At 34.8% G+C, this 24,134-nt stretch overlaps 1 protein-coding gene across 5 annotated transcripts in view; it reads left to right on the top strand.

Moving 5' to 3' along the window:
• Cdh10 (cadherin 10) overlaps positions 1-23,714 on the top strand; it is a 128,318-nt gene extending 104,604 nt beyond the window's left edge. For 2 of the 5 annotated variants that reach the window (XM_052159616.1, XM_052159612.1), the window contains 5 exons: positions 1,576-1,712; positions 8,171-8,292; positions 13,733-13,841; positions 19,989-20,240; positions 22,806-23,714. In XM_052159616.1, the coding sequence (XP_052015576.1) occupies positions 1,576-1,712; positions 8,171-8,292; positions 13,733-13,841; positions 19,989-20,240; positions 22,806-23,296 (1,111 nt within the window). In that variant the 3' untranslated portion in view covers positions 23,297-23,714. Of the gene's footprint in view, positions 1-1,575; positions 1,713-8,170; positions 8,293-9,597; positions 9,616-13,732; positions 13,842-19,988; positions 20,241-22,805 lie in introns of all 5 variants that reach the window. The other 3 variants (XM_052159614.1, XM_052159615.1, XM_052159613.1) reach the window with 3 other exon arrangements.
• The last annotated feature ends 420 nt before the right edge of the window (positions 23,715-24,134 follow it).

Raw genomic sequence — 24,134 nt, 5'->3', positions numbered from 1 at the left:
CCCAACTGGATACTGTATCCAATAAGGACGTTAACATTTTGATCTTTTGAATTTAACCTTTCTAATTTTAAGACTTCTGGCCCATGCTTCTAGACCCAGGCTATATAGTCTTGGAGTCAAACCCAGAGCTTTATGTTTACTATGCAAGAACCCTGCTCAAATATGCTACATTCTAGAAATATGTATACTGTTTTTAAGGGTTAAATTACAACCAATTAATATGGTTATAGTAGCAAGATGTTTCTCAGCAAAATAAAATGGGTTTGTATCTTCATATAGACTCATCATCATTGTATATTAAACCTATCTGTGGGCATTTATAAATAAAGTAAAATTTTAAATGACAATGTTTATCTAATTTTCTTCTATTACTAGAAGAAAAGTATATTTACATCTGCCAGCTATAATGGTCTACATGACAACGACTTTATTCCATGATGATTATAGCATTTTTTATTTTGTCCTACCTTAGGTATAAAAAACGCCAATCAATCATCTTAGATGCTTCATTCAGAGAAGTTTGTGCATGAGAGTCATATAGTGTTCTGTGAGTGTCAGTTAGAATCTCTTGCCAATTAAAATAACACTGGCAGTAGATTTGATAATTTCTTGCCTTATTTCCTGTTTCAAATTTGTAATGAAACAACTTAGAATACAATGTCAAAAATGGAGAGGCTTGATATAGGATGGTTTAAATTATAAGGTTGCAAACTACTTCAGCTACCACCGACAATCATGGATGACTGGGGGAGGGAGGTGAAAATTTTGAGTTATCCTTTTATTTGGAAAATATTTCAGGTGTGGTGATATTGTGATTTGCTTTATTTGATTATGGCATACTTGTGTTTTCATAAAGATATTGCTGTTTGCCTTGATCGTCCCACACTCGTGAGTTATGCTGGCATTATGCTGTCAAATGACATGTGGCATGATGCCTGGTTTCATCCTGATAGCTTCCAAAAAAGGTTATTTTCTTTATTTATGACAATTTTACTCTTTCCAGATCAGATGCACCAGAATTTCTTATACTGAACTGTCTCAATTTTAATAGTCCTTAAGTCATTTCTTTTATAATTATACATGTGATTAAGAACCTGAAGCTAGATTGATATCACAAATCACCAGCTGACAATGTATTACACCAATGATAGTAGTGTTGCCGCCAAGGTTCTCATTAATAAGGAGACTGAGTTTCTAACATTGACCATTTATGGTAGGCAATTGTAGTATTTCATCATCAGAAGACGTAGTTACTGAGGACAGTCACTTGACAATGAAAATACATGTGACATTATTCTGTGTCGCAAAATACGTCCAAATTTGTTGATGTGATATGGCAACAGGCAATATTTTGAATAATAAACATTTACTTGTGTATCTACCCAAAATAAAGTACCAGTTCATGCCTGGAGTAATAAATATGCATCTGGTTCAATTGCTGAAACAGAATATTTTCTACATCAACTCTGTAGTTTCCTATAATTTTGAGTAGAGTATATAACTTGATATTTTACTATTTGTTCTTTTAAACCATCAATATTGTTGCCATGTGCTTTCTTTGTTACCTATTTTCAGATTTACATTGGATCGCCATACTGACCTTGACAGGATCTTTAACATTCATTCTGGAAATGGATCACTTTATACTTCAAAGCCACTTGATCGTGAACTATCTCAATGGCACAATCTTACCGTTATAGCTGCTGAGATCAGTAAGGGAATTATAGTTAATGAATATTTCAATGTTTTGAATAATTTTCTTTCTTAATTTTAATATATTTGAATATATATTTTATGTTGAAATAATTCTCTATACACATTAAATTTCAATGTGCTTTTTAAAATGACTTTTTCAAATGTCATTTTTTCATCATTTTCCTTATTTTTAAACTGAGGTACATAGCTAAACATATTGCAGCTATAGTAAAATGTTATCTGGCCTCTCGGATATTTTGTTATGCCTTGAGTATTGAATTGCCTGAATCTTTTTTTAACTCTGGTACAGATTTGTTTTGTTATGTTTTGTTTTGTTTTGTCTTATTTTATAAAGTTAGGCATTGTAACAACATCCAGGACATATACATTTATTATATTATTCTGATTTTTTCAAGTTGTTTTTAATATAGCTTGGCTATTTCTTCCTTTTATATTGTGAATTTGAAATTTTGATGTATTTGTAATATTTTCTTCTAATTCTTTAGCATCATATTACATCACTTGTTCTACTGAAATTTATTCATGTTCTTAATAACAGCATTTACCAAATTCTATTTTGGGTATAGAATTTCTATCTTGTAATTCTAGTCTAATGGACACAGATTCCCTTAATCTAATCTTCTCCTAGAAGGTCTTTACTTCTTCTTTGATCGTGAAGGAAACTTTGCTGGGTATGGCAAGCCTTATCTTCATCTTTTTGGCAGTTTCCTCTAATAGTGAACCTTGTGCAGGGGTGGGTATTTGTCTTGGGTTTGATTCACAGTACTGTGGGAAACTATGTCTAGGTAGAGGGAAAAGCAAAGGCAGACATTATGAGATATGGAGAAGTTGGACACTTTATTTATCTGTCATGGAAAATGCACTGCTGAGTGTTTCTTACTCATGTCAGAGGCCAATGTTGATCTTCCAACACATTTTTTCCTCCTGCCACCTGATACATCAGAGCTAACATTAGAAAGTAGCAAGTTGCAAGCTCATAGGACCACAGCAGGGCAGAATGGAGGCATAGATAGCTTTCAAGATCTTTAAATTAGAATTTCTCTCGCTAATACTTTTATTAACCTCATCATATGGAAGAACTGGATCTGTGGAGATTTTGGCAATTTTACAGTCACATTGCCAGAGGCAGTAAACTGGGAATCAAATTGATTATTTGATTTCTAGATCTAACACTTAATTCTGTGCTTGCTCTAAAGAAAAAAAATCAATAGCTCATCCAATTAGAAAATGGCAAGTTAAAGTCTGAGATGAATACATTTTTAAAATTGCAGCAGATATTGCTCCCAATGAGAGGAATGTGTCGTTGTTTAGTAGACTGTTGAAAATCATTATGGATCCAGATGTGACATCACATGCCCCACTCTCAGAAGGCCAGAAGGCTGAATCAGAGTGATGTCTGGAAGCCCTGACTCAGACTACAAGATTATTATCAAACCCTAAAGAATAAGTAGAAGACAAAAATCATTAAGAGATTTCAGATGGTGGCAGTGGAGCCTTAAATTAAAGGTTATACAATAAAGGAGCTAAAAAAGCCACATGCCCACGCTTCTGGAAACCTTCTCCCAGTACTCAATCCCTTGTTGAATCAATTGTAAGGCAATGCAACTCTGTATAGTTTGAACAAGAAGCTTCAACTGAGCCATGCTGAGAAACTGCCTAAAAATCCCATACATGTAATACGGAGTCAACACGACCGTCAAGTCAGAGATATCAGAGGCAATTATTACAGACTCAAACCAGGTCTGAGTCACCCAGAGTCAGGATTGTGTGAGAAGTCTAGTCAGATAACTTTTAAAAGCTTCTAACTAAAATGATGAATTTAGCTTCATCATCCTAGCTGGGATCTGAAATAGAGAGTCACATATGCCTTCGCCAAACACCATGCTTTGTTTAGAGATTTATAAATGGCGGTGTCATGTGAGTCCATCAATTTTAAAATGTATTCTTTTTCCCTTTGAGGAAAACTTCCTTTTCTATGTCTTCACCCAGATCTAATGAGATCCAATTTGGAGCTTCTGGAATTTGATTGTTTGTGCTGTCTGCTCAACTGAAGATCCTTCTTCAAGCTCACTGAGCTTGGAATTGCATTTTCTATTTCAGATGCTTTGAGAAATTTAACTTCTAAAGCTAGTTGAAGTAATTATGATTCTGTAAAAAGCGAAGCCAATTACTTCTTAAGTGCTAAGCCTATTCTTGCCCTTAAGTGAAATCAATCTGTGGAATAAGCATTGGAAATGCCCACCTGCCAACCACATGCAGCCAGGGTCCCATTATGCTGTTCTAGGCATTGAAGGCCATGAGAGTGGAAGTAAAAATCGCATGCAGGGGATTGTTTCACTAGACTTTAAACACTGGTTTGATGGTAAATGTGTCCCACACCAAGCCCTGAGCGGGAGAGCAGTGTGTGTAAATGGACCTTTTACAGAAGTGTTTCCAGGTCCCACCCCTACATCGCACAGCAAAAACCACATCATGTGACAAACACAGTCTGTCTCGGTTAATTGTTCAGTGTGTTATTCCATGACATAATTTTTTCCGTCTTTAAAAAAAAATTTCTAAAATGACAGGTGAAAAATGCAAAACTCTGAATTTAAGGTCACGACCAGTGACTCCACAATAAACTTGGGATTTTTAGAATAGGAAGCCAGAGAGTTCCTATAATTACATCTGAAATCTGACGATTATTGCATATGATAATGCATATATATATATGTAATATATATGTATATACATATACATACAATATAAATATATAATTTATATTGAGAAAGAAATAATTCAACACATGCAGAAAAGTTACATTTTTTGAAAGCCCCAAGAATCAAGAGAATGATTCAAGCTTGTCTCTTTTTGGAAAACTGGAAAAGCTTATGCATGCACAGGAATGGCCTTATTTGAGGACATACATCCTGCAAGCCTTTATTGCTCATGCCTTGTTGCTGTAGAGCATTTTCCCTGAAGGATTCTGAGGGAGATTCAGGTGGTAAATATAAGCCAGCTGCTATTCAGTATGATTCTTCCTTGGAATGCTTTATATTTTTATTTATACAGAAGCTGTAGCATCTGCCAGCAAGAAAAGATTAGTGTAAGCACTGTTTTCTGAATAGATGACTCCAGGCCTTATGCTTTGTAAAGCACATTCATCCCTGTGGATTTAGCTTTTGATTCAAAGAACCTTGAGTTATTTAGAAAGAGGCTGAAGAGTCTTCCTATTGTGTTTGAGAAGGTTCTCAGAAAGCAATTTCTTACCTATGAAACTTTTTTTGTCTCTTTCAATGCCATTAGCATAATTAGAAAGTGGTGCGTCCAACATGAGTTAATAAAAATAAATATTCTGCATGTGTCTCACTCTATCGATAGGTAAGACAGCATATTATTGAAGCACAGCCTTAAACTCTTCTCCATCAAAACATCAGGGGTGAGGCTCCTCTGTTCAGATCCCTCTAAGTATTAGCAAATAATCTAAGTGTAAGGGCAGTAGGAACACTGAAGATCAGCATTTCTTTCTCTTCTTGCTTGTTTGTTCATTTCTCTTATTTCTTTTTTTTTCTACTTCTTTTTTTTATTCGATATATTCTTTATTTACATTTCAAATGATATCCCCTTTCCTGCATTCCCACTCCCCGAAAGCCCCATAAGCTCTCTTCCTACCCCTGTTCCCCAATCACCCCCTTCCCATTTCCATATCTTGGAATTCCCCTACACTGCTGCACTGAGCCTTTCCAGGACCAGCGGACTTTCCTTCCTTCTTCTTGGGCATCATTTCGAATGTGAATTGTTTCTTGGGTATTCCGAGTTTCAGATCCATGTGAACAGAGGGAAACTGTTAGCATTGTTTGTACCTTTTTATTATATGTATACTTTGTGATGAAAATTAGCCTAAACTCTTATGTAATAGAAAGAAATGAACAAGATTTGATTCTAAAAGTGATTTCAGTGGTAATATTTAAACTATTCTGAGGTCCAAACTCAAAATTGATGCTTTCTTAAAATATTCTTATCAAATCAAACTCCTCTGAGACCAGAAGTTCTGCTTTGATATGTATTTTATAAACTGAGTCAGAGGAAAGAGAAAGTATATTAACAAAAGCCAAAATACATGAGTGGTAAATTTTGAGTCAACAAAGCTCAGCCTGACCGTAGAGCCAAAACCCTCAACTATAAAGTACCCTACTCTGCATTGTGTGCAGTAAGATTTTGAAAAGTCATAAAGTAATTTCTTTTGGTTGAATACATAAGAGCTTCATACATAAGAGTTAAGAAGATTCAGATAAGACTGAAAAGGAGGTTGAATTTCAAAGAATAATTTTTTTGTGTGGCAAGAAGGGAAGGTAATTATATTTCAAATTATTCAGAATGCTGTGGCCTTTCCTTTATAATTTTTTAGTCTTTTAAATCCATCTGAGCAGAAACCAGCCTCTCCCTGTATAGGATCATTAATTTAATAAAAATACACTATAATAAAAGGGTTGTAAAATCTTTCAAATTTTAATATATGCTGTTTTTGCATTGAATAAAAATTTTTACATTAGTATTTATAAAAGATAAATATTAGAAAAATAAATAAGACAAATATCATTAGTTATATTCATAATTATTTTGCCCAGATATTTAAGAATAGTGCTAAACTTTTGTTTTATTTTTCATTTATCTCATCTTGCCCTTAAACTTTTTACTTTATTGTACACAAGAATTTGAATTTCACAATTAATATGCTATATATCACCTTATGTGTATATATTACATTTTAATTCAGTCAGTTTCCCAAAACACAAATCTTTATCAGGAACTTTTAAAATCCCTGATCTTTGAAATACATATTATTGTAGTAGCCCTGGTGTGGAAAAGCACATCAGAATGCACCTTTCTCTTAGGAAATATGAATCAGTCCTGCTAATCCTTCTTCATCCTCTCTTCTCCAAAACTTGTGAAAACTACCATGCTAAGATCGGTTTCTAAGACATCAGCATTTTTGCTCAATGTGTCCTTTCAATCACCTATCTCCATGGTACCTATCTCCATACTTGCCTGACTTTTTTCCATTTTCTTTCTTTTTTTTTTTTTTTTTTTTTTTCCGAGACAGGGTTTCTCTGTATAGCCCTGGCTGTCCTGGAACTCACTCTGTAGACCAGGCTGGTCTCGAACTCAGAAATCCACCTGCCGCTGCCTCCCAGAGTGCTGGGATTACAGGCGTGCGCCACCACTGCCCGGCTACATTTAAGGATTTCCATGTCCATCCACATTGTCTTTGGATGACTAGTTTCATTCTGTTCATAACTGTATATCATTCTTTTGTGCTTGTGCGTCTTGTTTTTTCTTTCTAATCCTGAGTTGATGTACACTACATTGTTTTGACTCTTGTGGTTAGCAAGACTGCTGAGAATTCACAAGGTATAAATTTAATGCTGTTATGAAAAATACAAGGATGGAACTAAGGCTAAGATAAATAGACATAATAGGTGTTTTAAAATTTCATTCATCAATCAAAATCATCAATACAATTCATTTCTTCTTTGTGATGTATGTTTGATGATCTTAATTTCCGTTTGTTTTTTTAAATGCAGATATGATGAATACTCTGCTTCTGAAGCTTATTTTTATAGAATGAACTGATGTACAAAGCCGTTCTTGGCACCAGTGTCATAGCTCAATAGAAAAAGGCATTTAGTGCCAAGCCTGAAGACCATAGTTCAATCTCTGGGTTTCACGAGGTAGAAAAGAACTGGCTACCAGGGGTTATCTTCTGTGCACCACACACCTTGTAGCATGCTTGCGCCCACACATATAGACCCACATGCCCACAAAATAATGAATAAAAATGAAATAAAATACATAAAAATAAAGTCAGGTTTAAGAGTATCAGTAATAAAAATGTTACTGAAATATTGACAAAATGGTATTTCACTTGAATTTTGCTAATCAGTTTATTAAATTAATAGTCATGTAGCCTTGTTTCTAAAAGGAGATTTTAAAGTAGCTACTAGAATTAATTTTTAATATAGAATTAAACAAAGTGGTGGGATCTAGGAGTTGGTGACCTTGGCCAAGTATCTAATCTATTTCAAAGTGCTTTTTCTTCTTCTTCTAAAAGGTTGTTAAGCACAAAAAATTAAGTGGCATTGGCATTTAGAGCAAGGATTTAAAAAATAATTATACAATGCCATCTCATAATTGGTTAGTAAAGACACACATATAATATGAACTCAATTATACTGTATTGTACTTTTAAAGGAACATTTTGAAATAATAGTAGTACTCTTGTACTCAATAACAAGGAAACTTGTGACTATATACTAGGCTGGGCTGTAATTTTCTTTATTGCATTTGTTCATTATGTAAAAGAATAGATGTGATACTTATTTGCAGGTGAAAACTTACTGTGCATGGGATATCTATCAAAATTGAATACAGCCCACAAATATATTTTTCTAACATTTTTATTTTCTTTTTCTAGATAATCCTAAAGAGACAACTCGTGTATCTGTTTTTGTGAGGATTTTAGATGTTAATGACAACGCTCCACAATTTGCTGTGTTTTATGACACATTTGTATGTGAAAATGCCAGACCAGGCCAGGTATGCAATTATACAACTCGAATTCAGGATGGTTTTAGTTGTGTGTAAATATGTTTTTGTCATAATCTTGGAAAGGATGAACCAAACAGAATTAGAAATATTTACATATATTCTCATTAGAAGTTTACAAAGTAGTTGATGTTTATAAAGTTGAAATCACTTTAACAGTCAAGTTAACAAATTTCTTTGCCAAGTTGTAATGCAAAAATAATGATATCTTACTCTCTAATAGTAAAATAATAATAACAACAACAGTAATAGTAATAATAGTAGTATATTGCCTTTCCCATAGAAGTTGAGGTAAAGGTAATAGCTTTAAATTTTAAAACTTTGAGAATTTGAGGAAACACTGCAATATGCTTTGTGGCATTGTCTCAATATTGTCTGAATCACTATTTTTTGCAATGGAACATGGTGTTAGTACAATATTTATGATCAGAACCTGGACATTGACAGTCCCAGCCAGCTGGTCTCTGCCACTTGTTTTGAACAGACCAATTAAATTGACAAGTAAGAATGAAAGTCTGGGAAACAAGAATTGTTCAGTGTGGCCAAGTTGAAAGAAAGAACCAATAAAAAAGGCAAGCAATGCTCATCTGGTCTACCTTTGATGTCTTAACACAAGATTTTTGTCAAACAAAATTCAGGGAAGATGCATTAAAAAAGCAGTCTAGTCATGAGTGGCCCCCCACCATTGGCATGAACTTGTCTCAGTTTCAGTTTCTTATCTAAGGTCGTCTGAGATTTTCCACACAGTGTCAACTATTTCGTGGTGACAAGTTTCTACTGTGGCTAACACAGGAGAAGAAGGCATTTTCTTTTCCAACATGAGATGCCTGGGAAATTTCCAAATTAGTCTATTGTTTCAGTAGTCTGGGGTGGAGTAGGAGTAACTCCTCAGCATATCTTCATTGCTGAAGGCTGGTGACAGTAAGACTCAGGGAAAGGCAGAGACAGGTACACTGGATCACTGAAACAATCAGTATTGGGTTGTATGTGAACATGTTTTGAAGCAATGTAGCCCCGTTCATTCACTGCCATGGATTGTCTTTGTTTATCCTCAGTGTGACAACACATAAAGTACTTAATGATTTCATTTGAGTCCTTTGAAGCATTCTTCCTACATCAGCTTTGTTTGGAATTATTTAAATCATTTCCTCAGTGGACTCATTTTGTTGTTTGAAAAGCTCTGGCATATATGGCTGAAAGAAATGCTCTTAATTGGCTTGAGTGCTATTTTCACAGAAGGAAGCTACATATTATAAATAATAATTGGAAATCAAAAGTATTTTATTAGAGATAGAGAAGCCATTGAGAAACTGTGTCGTATTTTGTCATCATTTGGTGCTTTTATAAACATCAATGTCATTGCTATATTTTTATGCAAATTGCATTGTAGAATAGCTCAAGTTGTTCTTGTGAGTATTGTAATGGGAACTCAATAGCTTATCTATTGTCTGAAAGAGTAAAATGACTGCAATTGGATTTTTTTTACTTGAACTGTTATGGAAATGTTTATTTCTGAATATTTAAATAACTTAGGTGCTTCTAAAGTTCTTCTTAATTAAGCATTGTCTACTCTAAAAGTAGCATCCAAATAAACCTTGGGAAAGCAAGACCAGCATGATTTAAGTTAAAATCGTTGCTGTAAGTGATAAATTATTCTCTTTGCTACTGCTACATCCACTGTATACTCCATGATTATTCAATTTGAGTTTAGAGAGAAATCTTTCAGGACAATTGAGTCATAAACACTGATATACTGATGTATTCAAAATATTCGAAATAAGGAATGCTGCATATTTCCTTGTGCTTTCTGTAGCTAACCCACTCGTTCAAACTTTATGAATATTTGAATAGAATGAAGAAAATTAATCAAAAATTTGTCTTAAAATATATTTATGCAGTCTTAACAGCTTTAATATGAAGAATATGATTAGTTCTTTTCTAGCTGCCCACATCTGCACATATGTCCATATGGACAAATTTTCTTCAGAATAGTTTGTTTTAATGTGACTGTATAAAAAAGTTTTGTTTAAACAAAGTTTTTATATATAAATATTAAAATCAATAGTGGTCTTTTATGGCAAGTGTCAGCATTCCAAAATGCTGGGAATCTGAGACTGGGAAATCATGAATTCAAGGTTTTCTCACCTACATAGTGTACTGAGGGACAGCCTGGGATATATTTTTTCCTCAAAAAGCAAAATCATGACGGAAGTGAGAAGTCTATGGATTCGAGATTGGAAGTCATGAAACTGAAATGAGCAAAGACAAAGTGGTCATTGTCAGCGTTGAGTACTTGGACTTCCAGGCATGCTTACATCATTTATTGAGCACCTTAATCCAGACAGTAACCCCTTAATTTAATGTTCTTTAAATAACCCTTATATGTACAGCATGGGGTATAATCCTGCTCCTTTGGTGTGTAGACAAATGGGTAAGTCAGAACTAAACTAGTGTGCCACCACATTGTCCTTTGCATCTCATACCTTTGGTTTTGTCAGTTCCTTGACTTAAGGAAGGAACATTTTACTTAAAAGGGTGAAACTTATCACTGATAGGAAGTTAACTGGCTTCTTGTTTGCCTAAATTGGGCTACTTAACTCATACCCCACTCCTCAGAAATGACAGTCTTTAGAAACTAGCTTTTCCTGTGTGGGTTTCCCTCACTCATGTCCACTTCTTCAGCTGATGATTATATTTTCATGTCAAAGGGTACTGCCTTGGTCAGGGTTTCCATTCCTGTGCAAACATCATGACCAAGAAGCAAGTTGGGGAGGAAAGGCTTTATTCAGCTTACTCTTCCATGTTGCTGTTCATCACTAAAGGAAGTCAGGACTGGAACTCAAGCAGGTCAGGAAGCAGGAGCTGATGCAGAAGCCATGGAGGGATGTTCCTTACTGGCTTGCTTTCCCCTGGCTTACTCAGCCTGCTCTCTTATAGAACTCAAGAGCACCAGCCCAGGGATGGTACCACCCACAAGGGGCCCTCCCCACTAGATCACTAATTGAGAAAATGCCCCACAGCTGGATCTCATGTAGGCCCTTCCCCAACTGAAGCTCCTTGCTCAGTGATAACTCCAACCTGTGCCAAGTTAACACACAAAACTAGCCAGTAAAGGCACATAGTTGCATATACATCTCAGAGTCTTCTTGAAGGTTCTCCCAGGGAGAGTGGGACTTATGTTTACTCCTCTATAGCTAAGGATGTTATTAAATCAATTTATCAAATGATATGACCCCTGAAGTTAAGTGGTAGTCAAGGGTTTATCAGACCTAAAATTTTCAAAAGAATAGTATTCAGGTTCATTTTTAACCACTAGGAATGGTGTTTTTGACCAGAATAAAGCAAAATGTTTACCCAAGATACTAATTTTTTTCACAGAAACAGCTAAATATTTCAAATGTAGTAAATGCTGTGTTTTCTCTGTACATCAAACAATCCACCAATATTTCACCCTTGCTTCATTACATTAGTGTCTTAGTTAGCATTTTACTGCTATGAACAGACACCATGACCAAGGCAAATCTTATAAGGGACAACATTTAATTGGGTTGGTGTACAGTCTCCGAGATTCAGTCCAGTATCATCAAAGTAGGAGTAGAGCAGCATCCAGGCAGGCATGGTACATAAGGGGCTGAGAGTTCTACATCTTCATCTGAAGGTTGCTAGTAGAAGACTGACTTCTAGGCTCCTAGGATGAGGGTCTTAAAGCTCATATCCACAATGACACACCTACTCATACCATGCCACTCCCTGCGTCAAGCATATAAAACCCATCACAATTAGGATCAGAGAAATTGCCTTGAAGTTGTATGTGAAAATACAATTCAACTTTGTTACTGCTAAAGGATTGACCTGCATGTTTTCCATCACATACATAATCCAAGGGCAATAGCTTTTGTCCATTTATTTCCTTTTCGTTGCATTAAAATGGACTAAAATAGTGAATACTTCATGGTCCAGAGGAAATCTTACTTTTAGTTGGGTAATGAGCATGAGTTCTAGAATGCTAGACACAGCTATGTGTCACTTTATTTATTCTCACTTTAATACTAGCATCTTCCCAATTCTCCATCACTGAGTATAAAAAGTGCTTCAATTAACAACTAATCATTAATGCACTGGTGTTAATATCTTTAATCACTATACATATTTTATTTGCAGATGCCAGATATATTTTATAATTTCCTATACACATATATAAAGAAGTGGACATTGGTCCTTAAAAAAATATTAGCTTGGTCTAGACTGGAATTGAAATTTGGAATAACAGTTACAAATATTATTTTGAGACCTTGTAATTTTTCTTAAAAGGACCATTAGTTCTATTTTACATTGCTACTCAATACCTTTTAACATCTTTTTAGCAATATTAATTTTAGTGATGGAAAATTTCTACTGGTCAGTCTCTATTATTTCATTTTTGTCTTTTTTGACAATACACTAATGAATAATTGTTTTAAAGGGAAAAATATTCAAGGCATTTATAAAATAAGGAGAGTTAAGGGAGAAGAAACAAATAAATTAATAACTTTTAAGGAGCACCTTCTGAATATTATTCTTTCCACATTTTTGTCTGAAATACATTCATGTATCTGTTCCATTAGATTCTATTTTAATTTGTTTCTTTATTATTATCATAATAAATACTTAGTCAACCATGATTTAATAGTGTTTTAAAATAATTTCAACATTCAAATGATTATACTTGTTCATTATTTCTAGAAAATACTATATTGTTTTGTGTGGTTTAATTAAATTTCTTGAATGGCTTTGAAATAAATAATGTGAAGCATAATAAGTAGGCTATTTTTGCTGCTGTTGCTATAACATGTTTTGAAAGGAAAGTAATTTAATATAATGTGATAATAATTTGTTCAGTGTCAAATTATCTTATACGATGTTTTAAGCTTGAAATTCCTTGTAAATCAACAAAAACTCAGGAAAATATTTTAATCAAATATGTATATAATGATAAACTAAAGGTTTTAAAGTATAATCTTTTAATTAAGAATAAGTTTGAATGTTTATACAAGCATCAGTAAGTGCAAGCTTCTCATGTTCTTTTAAATTTAATTTATTAAAACATGATGCATAAAAGTCAAAAAAATTAATGTAACATCAGAGTATGCGCATGCCTGTGCTTGATCCATTGTTACATATGTAGTGAAACAGTAAAGAAGGCGACAAGCAATGTCCGTAAGAAAACTAGGGTACTATGCTTTCAACTTGAAATACAGAGTTTCTCTTTTATTTAATGTATTTGTTAATTTGAAAATGTGTGTATGCATGTACACCTGTGTGTATATATGTGTATTCTTAAATATAACCTTTTCAGGCATTATAAAGTTACTTTATATGTTTTCAAAATGGCATATATGATCCCTGTTCTGTTCCCAGACATGAGATGATTGCAATGTTTTCTTTCCCACAGCTGATACAGACCATAAGTGCAGTTGACAAAGATGACCCCCTAGGTGGACAGAAGTTTTTCTTCAGTTTGGCTGCTGTAAATCCGAACTTCACAGTACAAGATAATGAAGGTTATTTTTGCACTGTTTTTGTTTACAAAATGAAAAAAATAAGAATTATTGCAGCATATCAATTAGCTTATTTATGCTACGTATAAACTTAATGATGTAAAAATAAAAAGTTGTTCATATCCATATTTAGCAATGCATTACGATAATATCTTGTTTGAAGTTATTTGCTCCCTTAAATTTTAAATAATTGAATAAATTATAAAGCTATTAAAGTTCTCGGTCCAATAGTTGGCTGTGAGCATCCAACCTTGTATTTGTCAGGCTCTGGCAGAGCCTCTGAGGAGACAGCTATATCAGGGTCCTGTCAGCATAGTATCTGCTTTTGGTGTCTGGATGGATGTGGGGTCATCTCTGTGTGACCTTTCCTTCAGTTTCTGTTCCATACATTGCTCCCATATTTGGTTACCCCATCTAAGAAAGACCGAAAACACCCACACTTTGTTCTTCCTTCTTAAGATTCATGTAGTCTGTGAATTCTAACTTGGGTATTCCAAGCTTTTGGGCTAGTATCCATTTATCAGAGAGTGCATACAATGTGTGTTCTTTTGTGATTGGGTTACCTTACTCAGGATGATATTTTCTAGTTCCATCCATTTGCCTAAGAATGCCATGAATTCATTGTTTTTAATAGCTGATTAGTACTCCATTGTATAAATGTACTACAATTTTTGTATCCATTACTCTGTGGAAGGATATCTGGATTTTTTCCAACTTCTGGCTATTAAAAATAAGGCTGCTATGAACATTGTGGAACATGTGTCCTTGTTATATGTTGTAGCATCTTTTGGGTACATGCCGTGGAGAGGTGTAGTTGGGTACTCAGTTAAAACTAAGTCCGATTTTCTGAGGAACTGAAAGACTGATTTCCAGAGTGGTTGTATCAGCTTGCAATCCCGCAATCCCAACAGTGGAGGAGAGTTCCACTTTCTCCACATCCTCACCAGCATCTCCTGTCACCTGAGTTTTTCATCTTAGCCATTCTTACTGGTGTGAGGTGGAATATCAGGGTTGTTTTTGATTTTCATTTCCCTGATGACTAAGGAACAAAAAATGTTGAACATTTTTTAGATTCTTCTTGGCCATTCGATATTCCTCAGTTGAAAATTCTGTTTAGCTCTGTACCCCAGTTTTTATAGGGTTATTTGATTCTCTGGAGTTTTACTTCTTGAGTTCTTTGCATATATTAGATATTAGCCCTCTATGGGACATAGGCTTGGTAAAGATCTTTTCTATTCTGTTGTTTGCTGTTTTGTCCTATTGACAGTGTCCTTTGCCTTTGCAATTTTATGCGGTGCCATTTATCGATTCCTGATCTTAGCGCATAAGCCATTGGTGCTCTGTTCAGGTAATTTTCCCCTTCCCATGTGTTCCAGGATCTTCTCCAGTTTGTCTTCTGTTACTTTCATTGTAGCTGGTTTTATGTGGTTGACCCTGATCCACTTGGCCTTTACCTTTGTACAAGGAGATATAAGAATGGGCCAATTTATGTTTCTTCTACATGCTGACCACCAGTTGAATCAGCACCATTTGTTAAAAATTCTTTTTTTCCACTTGATTGTTTTAGCTACTTTGTCAAAAATCAAGTGACATTAGGTGGGTGTGTTCATTTCTGGGTCTTCAATTCTATTCCACTGATCTTCCTGCCTGTCTCTGTACCGATATCATACAGTCTTCTTTTTATCACCATTGCTCTATAATACAGTTTGAAGTCAGAAACTCTGATTCCCCCTGATGTACTTTTATTATTGACAACAGTTTTCTCTATCCTGGTTTTTTTTGCTATTCTAAGTGAATTTGCAAATTGCTCTTTCCAACTCTATGAAGAATTGAATTGGAATTTTGATGGGGATTGCATTGAATCTGTAGATTGCTTTTGGCAAGATGGCTGTTTTTTACTATATTAATCCTGCCAATCCATGAGCACAGGAGTTTCTTTCATCTTTTGAGGTCTTCTCGATTTCATTCTTCAAACACTTGAAATTCTTAGTCAGAGTTACAGCAAGGTATTTTATATTTTTTGTGACTATTGTCAAGGGTGTCATTTCCCTAAATTTGTTTCTCATCCTGTTTATCCTTTGAGTATAGAAAGGCTACTTATTTGTTTGAGCTAATTGTATATCAGGTCACTTTGCTGAAGTTTTTTTATCAGGTTTAGGAGTTCTCTAGTGAAATTTTTGGGCTCACTTAAATATACTATTTTATCATCTGCTAATAGTGACATTTTGACTTCTTCCTTTCCAATTTGTATCCCTTTGACCTCCTTTTGGTTGGTCTGAAGTTTTCTTTCTTTGTTGGGTCTTTGCGGTTTAAGTGTAATTGTGGCTTCATTGCATAGTGTTCCTTCTGTTTCTATTATAGAGGAGGTAGAGAAAAGATTGCAGGAACTAAAGAGGTTTTTAGCCCCATTAGAAGAACAATAATACCAACCAACCAGACCCCTCCCCCCAGAGCTCCTATGGACTAAACCACCAACCAAGGAGTTCTCATAAGTGGACCCATGACTAGAACCACAAATGTAGCAGAGGATGGCCTTGTTGGGCATCAATGGGAGAAGAGGTCCTTGGTCCTATGAAGGCTAAATGCCCCAGTGTAGAGGAATGTGAGTGGGTGTGTGTGTGGGGGGGAACACCTAATAATACTACTACTAATAATAATAATACTTCCTGCATTGAAGTATTAGATGGTGGGTATCCGAGGGGAAAACTGGGTAAGTGGATAACATGCGAAATTTAAATATAGAAACTATCCAATTAAAATTTAAAAAAGAAGCACAATCACTCAATAAAAACACACAAACACAGAGTACTGCTGGGTCTGTGTTCAATCAAAGATGATAAACACTCAAGAGACTGGAGACTCCAGGGAGTTTAGAGATCACATGGGGTAGGAGGTAGGGATGTCCTAGTGGATACATTGGGCTGGGGAGGAGGTATGGAATGTGCAACAGTTAGAGGGTGAAGGAGAGGTGGGGGGTGGGAATAAAATCTGGAGTGTAAAAAATAAATAAAAATAAAATAAAAATTAAAAACAAACAAAGAAACACAAATCAATTGAAGTTCAAGGAAAGGTGAAATGTAGAAATGATTAGAAAGGCTACAAATAATTAGTTAATATTGTAAACATGATAAGACATGAATGGCTGTAGGAAACAACAATTATGTGCATGCCTGTTATATAAACTTTGAAGGGACATGATAGTAGCCTATTTACTGGAGACTAAAAGAAAATTGTTAGGAAGGAGAAACAGGCACAGAATTCTGAGAAAACATTTGCATATTTCTTGTTGCAGCTGCAAGAATGCTATTGTCCTCTGTAATATACAAATTTCATATCTCTGATATTATTTCTTTTTATTCATAAAAGGCATAAAACATTTTAGATAAACATTGTGAAGACAGCTATGGCTTTAAAATGTTGACAAATATGTGTCAAGAGAACTATGTGACTCTATACTATAAAACATTGCTCACTCACAGGAGCATGAGGGTTTGTTTGCCATTAGAACTGGTCTATATTTAGCACATTTCATGGCAAATAATGACCTCAGCTTCTGATGGTAGAATATATATTTGCACTACTGGGGCTGCAGATGTATTTCAAATAAATATCATAGGCACACTGGCAAATATACAATACTTTCTCCACAGTTTGTGGAATGTATTAGCAAAACCAGTTGGCTATATTCCCTCAACGATGTTTCCAAAGTGCCATAAAATAGCTTAAAACCTTGTACCATTTTGCAATATGCTATCTAGTCACCAAGAGATTTCATCTAGAAGAATGTTCACACAACAAATAAGTGAATCAAAGAGAAATTATCCTTTTGAGATACATTTCAGTAAATCTTAAGATTTGAAATGCCCATGTTTTCCGTCACCCTGGACACGTAAAGTAATTGGATTAGAAAAGTGTAACATGGACTTGGCAGTTAATATACACAGTGCTGCACTGTTTCTGAATTTCGGATGAAAAACATCCAGTATAATTTCAATTTGCTGAACCTGGTAACCTAAACATAGATTTTCGGATTTGAGATGTCTGTATTGAATCCTCTGTACTGATCTGAACATACTTGTTTCTGAGTTTATTTCATTTAGATTCTTCTCCTGTGAAGCTAAGAACTAGATATTAAAAAGAGAAAGGTTATGATTGGTGCTGCCATAGTGCAGTCTTTCAACCTTCCCAGAGAAACCACTTACCTTTTAATATAGATTAACATATTCTTATATCAGAAAGAATACTTGATACTTAATAATTTACTCAAAGTAAGGAATAAAGTTATACGAATATCAACCTGAAGAGCTCACTTAGTAGTATTCTATTTATTTCGGTGGAATATAAGATCTAATTTTATTTTATATATGCTACTGTTTTATGTTACTGGTTCAGGATTTAAAGGTGTTGTAGTTATATAGGAATCAATAAAAAGATACAGCTTTTGTGATTTTCCTCATGTTTGTACATATGTTTATCTTATATATCTGAGATTTAATGATCAGCCTTTTCTTTAAATTAAATTATATCTGTGGTAAGTTAAATATATATCACAATTCAAAAATATTGTTTCATAAAACTTTGAATCATAGAGGTATTTTAAGACAAAAATGACTGGCTCTTAATATGACAAAAAAATTACAAAATTAATATTCAAATATTCAAACAGTTAAAAAGCACCTAGACAAGATACTAAAATGCAGACATGTCTGCAAGTTTTAATCTGAGAGGTACATTTTTTAATTTATTCAGATGTTTCTAATACTTTAAATATCTGCTGTACTAAGATAGTTGACATCTTTCTAATAATGTAGAAAGCACATTTTTATATTCAGATACCGATCCAGGATACACCAGTCATTTTTTTTCCTGTTTGCTTAACTTAACGACTGACTGACTCCTGTTTCTATATTGGCTAGGTAGAAAGCCTTTTAAGACTCAAGACTACATTCATCTGACAATAAAACAGATAGAAAGTAACATACTCCTTAGATTTAAATGTTAGTTATTTGAGTCTGAAACAAACTAATTCTACCTTTACCTATAATTTATATTGAAAAGTGGGTAATTTATCTGAATAGGGAAATCTTCACCAGAGCATAGTAATTAATTGTATGGTTGACTTTATTAAAATTGTATTTTTTGAAATGTTATGTTACTCCCATCAGTAGTAGCAAGTTGCTCTCTAATAATACACAGAATATATAGAATATATATATCTATATGTATATATATATATATTCTCATACTTTCATTTTAATGATTGGAAGCTATGTTGAGTCATAGTCAACATTCACTAACCTTTGCGTGTACATTAGAATCTTTTTTTTTTTAGTTTTTTTTATTCGATATATTTTTTATTTACATTTCAAATGATTTCCCCTTTTCTAGCCCCCCACTCCCCGAAAGTCCCGTAAGCCTCCTTCTCTCCCCCTGTTCTCCCACCCACCCCTTCCCACTTCCCCGTTCTGGTTTTGCCGAATACTGCTTCACTGAGTCTTTCCAGAACAAGGGGCCACTCTTCCTTTCTTCTTGTACCTCATTTGATGTGTGGATTATGTATACATTAGAATCTTAATGGATTTAGATAACTTTATTGATTTATGTACTTACTGGGTCATATTTTCTTCATAATTGTTGGATTAAAGCATATTTTATGTGAAATTAAACAATCAGATAAGTGTAAATTTAAACAATTTAACTGATTATTTTCCTCGATAAAAGCTTGCTTTTTAAAACCTCTGAAATACATATCATCTGTACAGATTTGAAAAGTGAATTCTTATATTTACCATTATATAATAATCATTTTCAAACCGAACCAGTAATGGAGTCTGAGCATGGGCCTGTGTTTCTATAATCACATGCTTAGCAGCTCGATCAGAGAAACTGATCTTAATCAGGTCCAGCCAGTGCTGTCCAGCAAGATCCTTTCCCAAACGAATAAATAAAGCACAGCGCTAGATTCTTCGTTTTATCTAGGTATCTCTAGGTATTTGCTATACCTTGCCTAGTTTGAATTGCATTATGAATATTGAATAGAAACATTCATAGTTTACCTAAAACGAAAGTTCTTTTTATTTAAAACCACAGTCAACGCCGAAACAAACTGACTGCTCGAAGTTATTTGCCATGCTTTCTAATTTATTTTAGACAACACTGCCAGAATTTTAACCAGAAAAAATGGCTTCAACCGCCATGAAATAAGCACCTATCTGCTGCCGGTGGTGATATCTGATAATGACTACCCAATCCAGAGTAGCACTGGCACCCTGACGATCCGAGTGTGCGCCTGTGACAGCCAAGGCAACATGCAGTCCTGCAGTGCAGAAGCTCTGCTCCTTCCTGCTGGCCTCAGCACTGGTGCCCTGATCGCCATTCTTCTCTGCATCATTATTCTACTGGGTAAGAAGTATGGAAGGCAGGGGGCGGTCTTCCCAGATGACTGTTTCAGTCTGTAACTGAATGGGCAATGTTAAGTCAAAACACACCACCTCTCAACAAATGCTAACGTTTAAAGATCCATGTAAATTAACTGAGACATTCTAGTAACATAGAAGCATTTTTATCTAGTCATTCTATAGACACACTGCAGTTTTCTTTATGGTAATGAAGGTAGCAGAATTGTATCTGTGGGAATTACATGAAAATACCCACCAAATATGTATCTTTCATTAAATTTATTATTTAATTAAATAGTATTTACTATTTAATTTACTATTGAATAAAGTAAATAAAATTAATTTATTTAATTTGCTATTAAATAAAGTAAAAGCAATAATGGTTACAAACTGACCACACTTGAGAGAAGGCCCCTGCTCAGTAAAGATAGTCAACAGGAAAAAAAAAACAAAAACAAAAAACTCAATGGAATCTTTTAAGTTCTTGTCTCATAATGTTATCAGGGTTTTTTTTTTAAACCTTACAAGTCTTTTCCTTATATATTATGATTTCCATTTGCCTTGTGTTTATGTGTGCTCATTCTTTGCACACATATCCCTGTGTGCATACTTATGTGTCTCCAAGTCTTTGTGTGTTTCCTGTGTTTTTTCTCTCTCTCCCTTTTTTTGTTTGTAATGGTTCCTTGTTTTGTCTATTCTGTTCTAGCTTTATTTCTTGCTATTATTTTAGATGTCTGTTTGTTTTCTAATGAGAGAAAGACAGGGTATGAATTTGGTGGGTAAGGTGGTGAGGAGGATCTTGGAAAACCTGGGAGAGGAGAAACCATATGCAGAGTATGTGGTATGGAAAAAAAATATTCTCAAAAGGGGGGACCAAAAACAAAGTGTTAATCACAAGTTTTTATTAAGTTATTATTAAGTGTTTATCATCCAGTGTACCAAATACTACCACAAGGTATTTTTTAACAATTCGGTTTTTTTTTTTCAAATGCACAAATGATTGAGATGTATTATCCTAACTCATAATGGATTTGAAAGTCAGAAGTACAGTCCACATCTCTGTAGATCAGGCATCCAGAGTGCCTAGTGGCTCAGTTCTCTAGAGAAATTTGCACATTGCCCTCATCCTTTTTCTCCTAATGAGTGCAGGGAGCACTTCCTCTAACATCTTCACTGAAATGTGGTCCAGCAGCCCTTTACCTGATTGAACTGGACAAAGGAATGCTCCTTGATATTATAACCCAGAGCAGATTGATTTTTAACTGATCTTGAAGTGAACATAACATATCTATTCTCTGCTGAGACCTGTTCTCCCTTTTGAATATATTTGAAAGATACTGTAGCTTTATTTCAGGAAGCAGGGAAATGCTTGGAATGGAGATGGTCTTACGGGTTCCATCATCTTCTGTATTGGAAGCTTTGACTGAACAAACTTATTTCCCAGAGAGTGTGCAGCCTAAGGTTGAACATCTTTGAATCATGTGTTGGCTGTGTGATATTTGTGTGTGAGAATATCTAAGGAGGCTCTTCTCAAAATCTGAAGTACAGACAAAAAAACAATCAAAGGATTTAATGCTAATTAATATAAATTAACAGAAAACAAAAGTAGAGTTTGAACAATAGTCATTCCTACATGGTTAAAACACTTTTTCTAAACAGAGGTGTATTCACATCAGTCCCTCCAAATATCTTAAATGCTCAAAGACAAAATGTTTAAGGACAGTAAACAGAAAGCCTTGTCTCCACCCCATGGTATTTGCATTAACTTTCTCCTTGAAATAGGTGTATGTGTGTTAGTTTTATGTATATGCCTTCTTGATCATCTTTATTTATTTGATATGAGTCTCTCTGAAGAACACTTTTGTGTTTTGGAGTTAATTCAATGTGATGTGAAGTTGCTCTTTGGTCTGAACTCGTCTGATTTAACAATATTGTGGCGAATTCTCTTATAAGGCATGAATTTATTTCCAAAGAAAACATAAGTAAAACTTCCTGGTTTTTAAGCAAGAGAGTCACTTTTTTTCCCTAATCATGAAGGCCTTTCAAAAGCTGTATAAACCCATCAACAAAGCTATGGAACCAAATTGTGAAGAACATCACTTTCAATTATTGTATAAAGATGTAGGTGGAACATGTGTACATATTATATCTTTCAATTTGCCTAATTTTTTATGTCAGAACTTTGGTGCCTGGGATTGAACCTAGGACCCTGAGAATGTTCTACCACAGAATGACTGAAAGATATTCCTTTCATATAAGTTTAGTATTTAATGCAAAAGATTAACATTTTTATATTGTCAGGAACATACTTTAAATAGTTCCTAGGAAAATTTGTAAAAAGTAGTCATAGCAGTTAAGGTATGTTCTACTGTGTTGTAGAACTACATCAGAAACACCATACTGGCAAACCTGGCTAAGCCCTGCTAGGCTTCGGAAGAAAAATACAAAATTAATCTCAAATTCTAGCTTCCCATTCAAGGTGTAAATACTTTTGGCCTGTTCTGTGCTTGCGCTCTGGATTGGACGTTTGGGAAGGAAGTTCTAACACATCTTTTTGTCTTTGTTCAAGTTATAGTAGTCCTCTTTGCAGCCCTCAAAAGGCAACGGAAGAAAGAGCCTCTGATTCTATCCAAAGAAGACATCAGAGACAACATCGTGAGCTATAACGACGAAGGTGGTGGAGAGGAGGACACCCAGGCCTTTGATATCGGAACCCTGAGGAATCCTGCAGCTATCGAGGAGAAAAAGCTCCGGCGAGATATAATTCCTGAAACGTTATTTATACCTCGGAGGACTCCTACAGCCCCGGATAACACGGATGTCCGGGATTTCATTAATGAGCGACTCAAAGAGCACGACCTGGACCCCACTGCGCCTCCCTACGACTCACTGGCTACCTACGCCTATGAAGGAAACGACTCCGTTGCCGAATCTCTGAGCTCTTTAGAATCAGGTACCACTGAAGGAGACCAAAACTATGATTACCTCCGAGAATGGGGACCTCGGTTTAATAAACTAGCAGAAATGTACGGTGGTGGTGAGAGCGACAAAGACGCTTAGCCTGCCTCCTGAGTTCTCTTCAACGAGATAAAAGTAACTTTGCAGACATTGTCTCCACTTCACAATATTTGATATCCAGGAGAAATTTTTCCTGCCACTCAGCACAAGTTTCCCTCTTATTTCTTAATTTGTTCATTAATGATATTAATTCTTTCCTGTAGGATGTCTCATGGAATATATACGACATTTTATTTAATCACTTCCAAGAGCCAAAGCTATGGAAATTCAGTGTTGTCCATCTTAGTAAATAAAAGAAACCTGAGCAGGATAGTTCTCCCTTAAGCAACCTCACGAACAAGCCGCTTCTGTTAGATACACGTCTTGCCCTTGCAAATGAAGCTTTGAAAAGACGAAGAAAACATTTAAGATGTATCCTGTTCTATACATTAAGTTTAAAAAAAAATGTACATGTGGTGTTAGTAGGTGTGATATGCAGCCTGGTATACAAGCATTTGTGCAATTTCATTTCATCAAATTCTATCTGCTAATGTTTTATATTTATATTTTTGTATTTATTTTTTAAAAAAAAATAAACCAGTTTTTACAACTACTTTGTCTCTAGCTTCTCTTTTCCTTAGGAGCAAATCCTTTCTCCATAAATTATCTTCTTACCAAATCGAATTAAATAAGCATCTGAGAAGAAAAAAAAAAACCAGATTCTAAGCAATGTTGAAAGCCCTGACCAAAATGATATGACAGGTAAGCCCTGCTCTTCTGCAAAGCATTCTTACACCGTAATATATGCAAAGTTCTTCATACTGAAAGCATCTGTAAATTATAAACCACTTAACATTTATCATCTGAAAAACTGACAAGAACGGGGCTCTAACCCCTGAGC

Source organism: Apodemus sylvaticus, chromosome 16 (genome assembly GCF_947179515.1).
Source record: "Apodemus sylvaticus chromosome 16, mApoSyl1.1, whole genome shotgun sequence".
NCBI classification, from domain to species: Eukaryota; Metazoa; Chordata; class Mammalia; order Rodentia; family Muridae; genus Apodemus; species Apodemus sylvaticus.
This window is presented reverse-complemented; position numbering and strand designations above follow the sequence as displayed.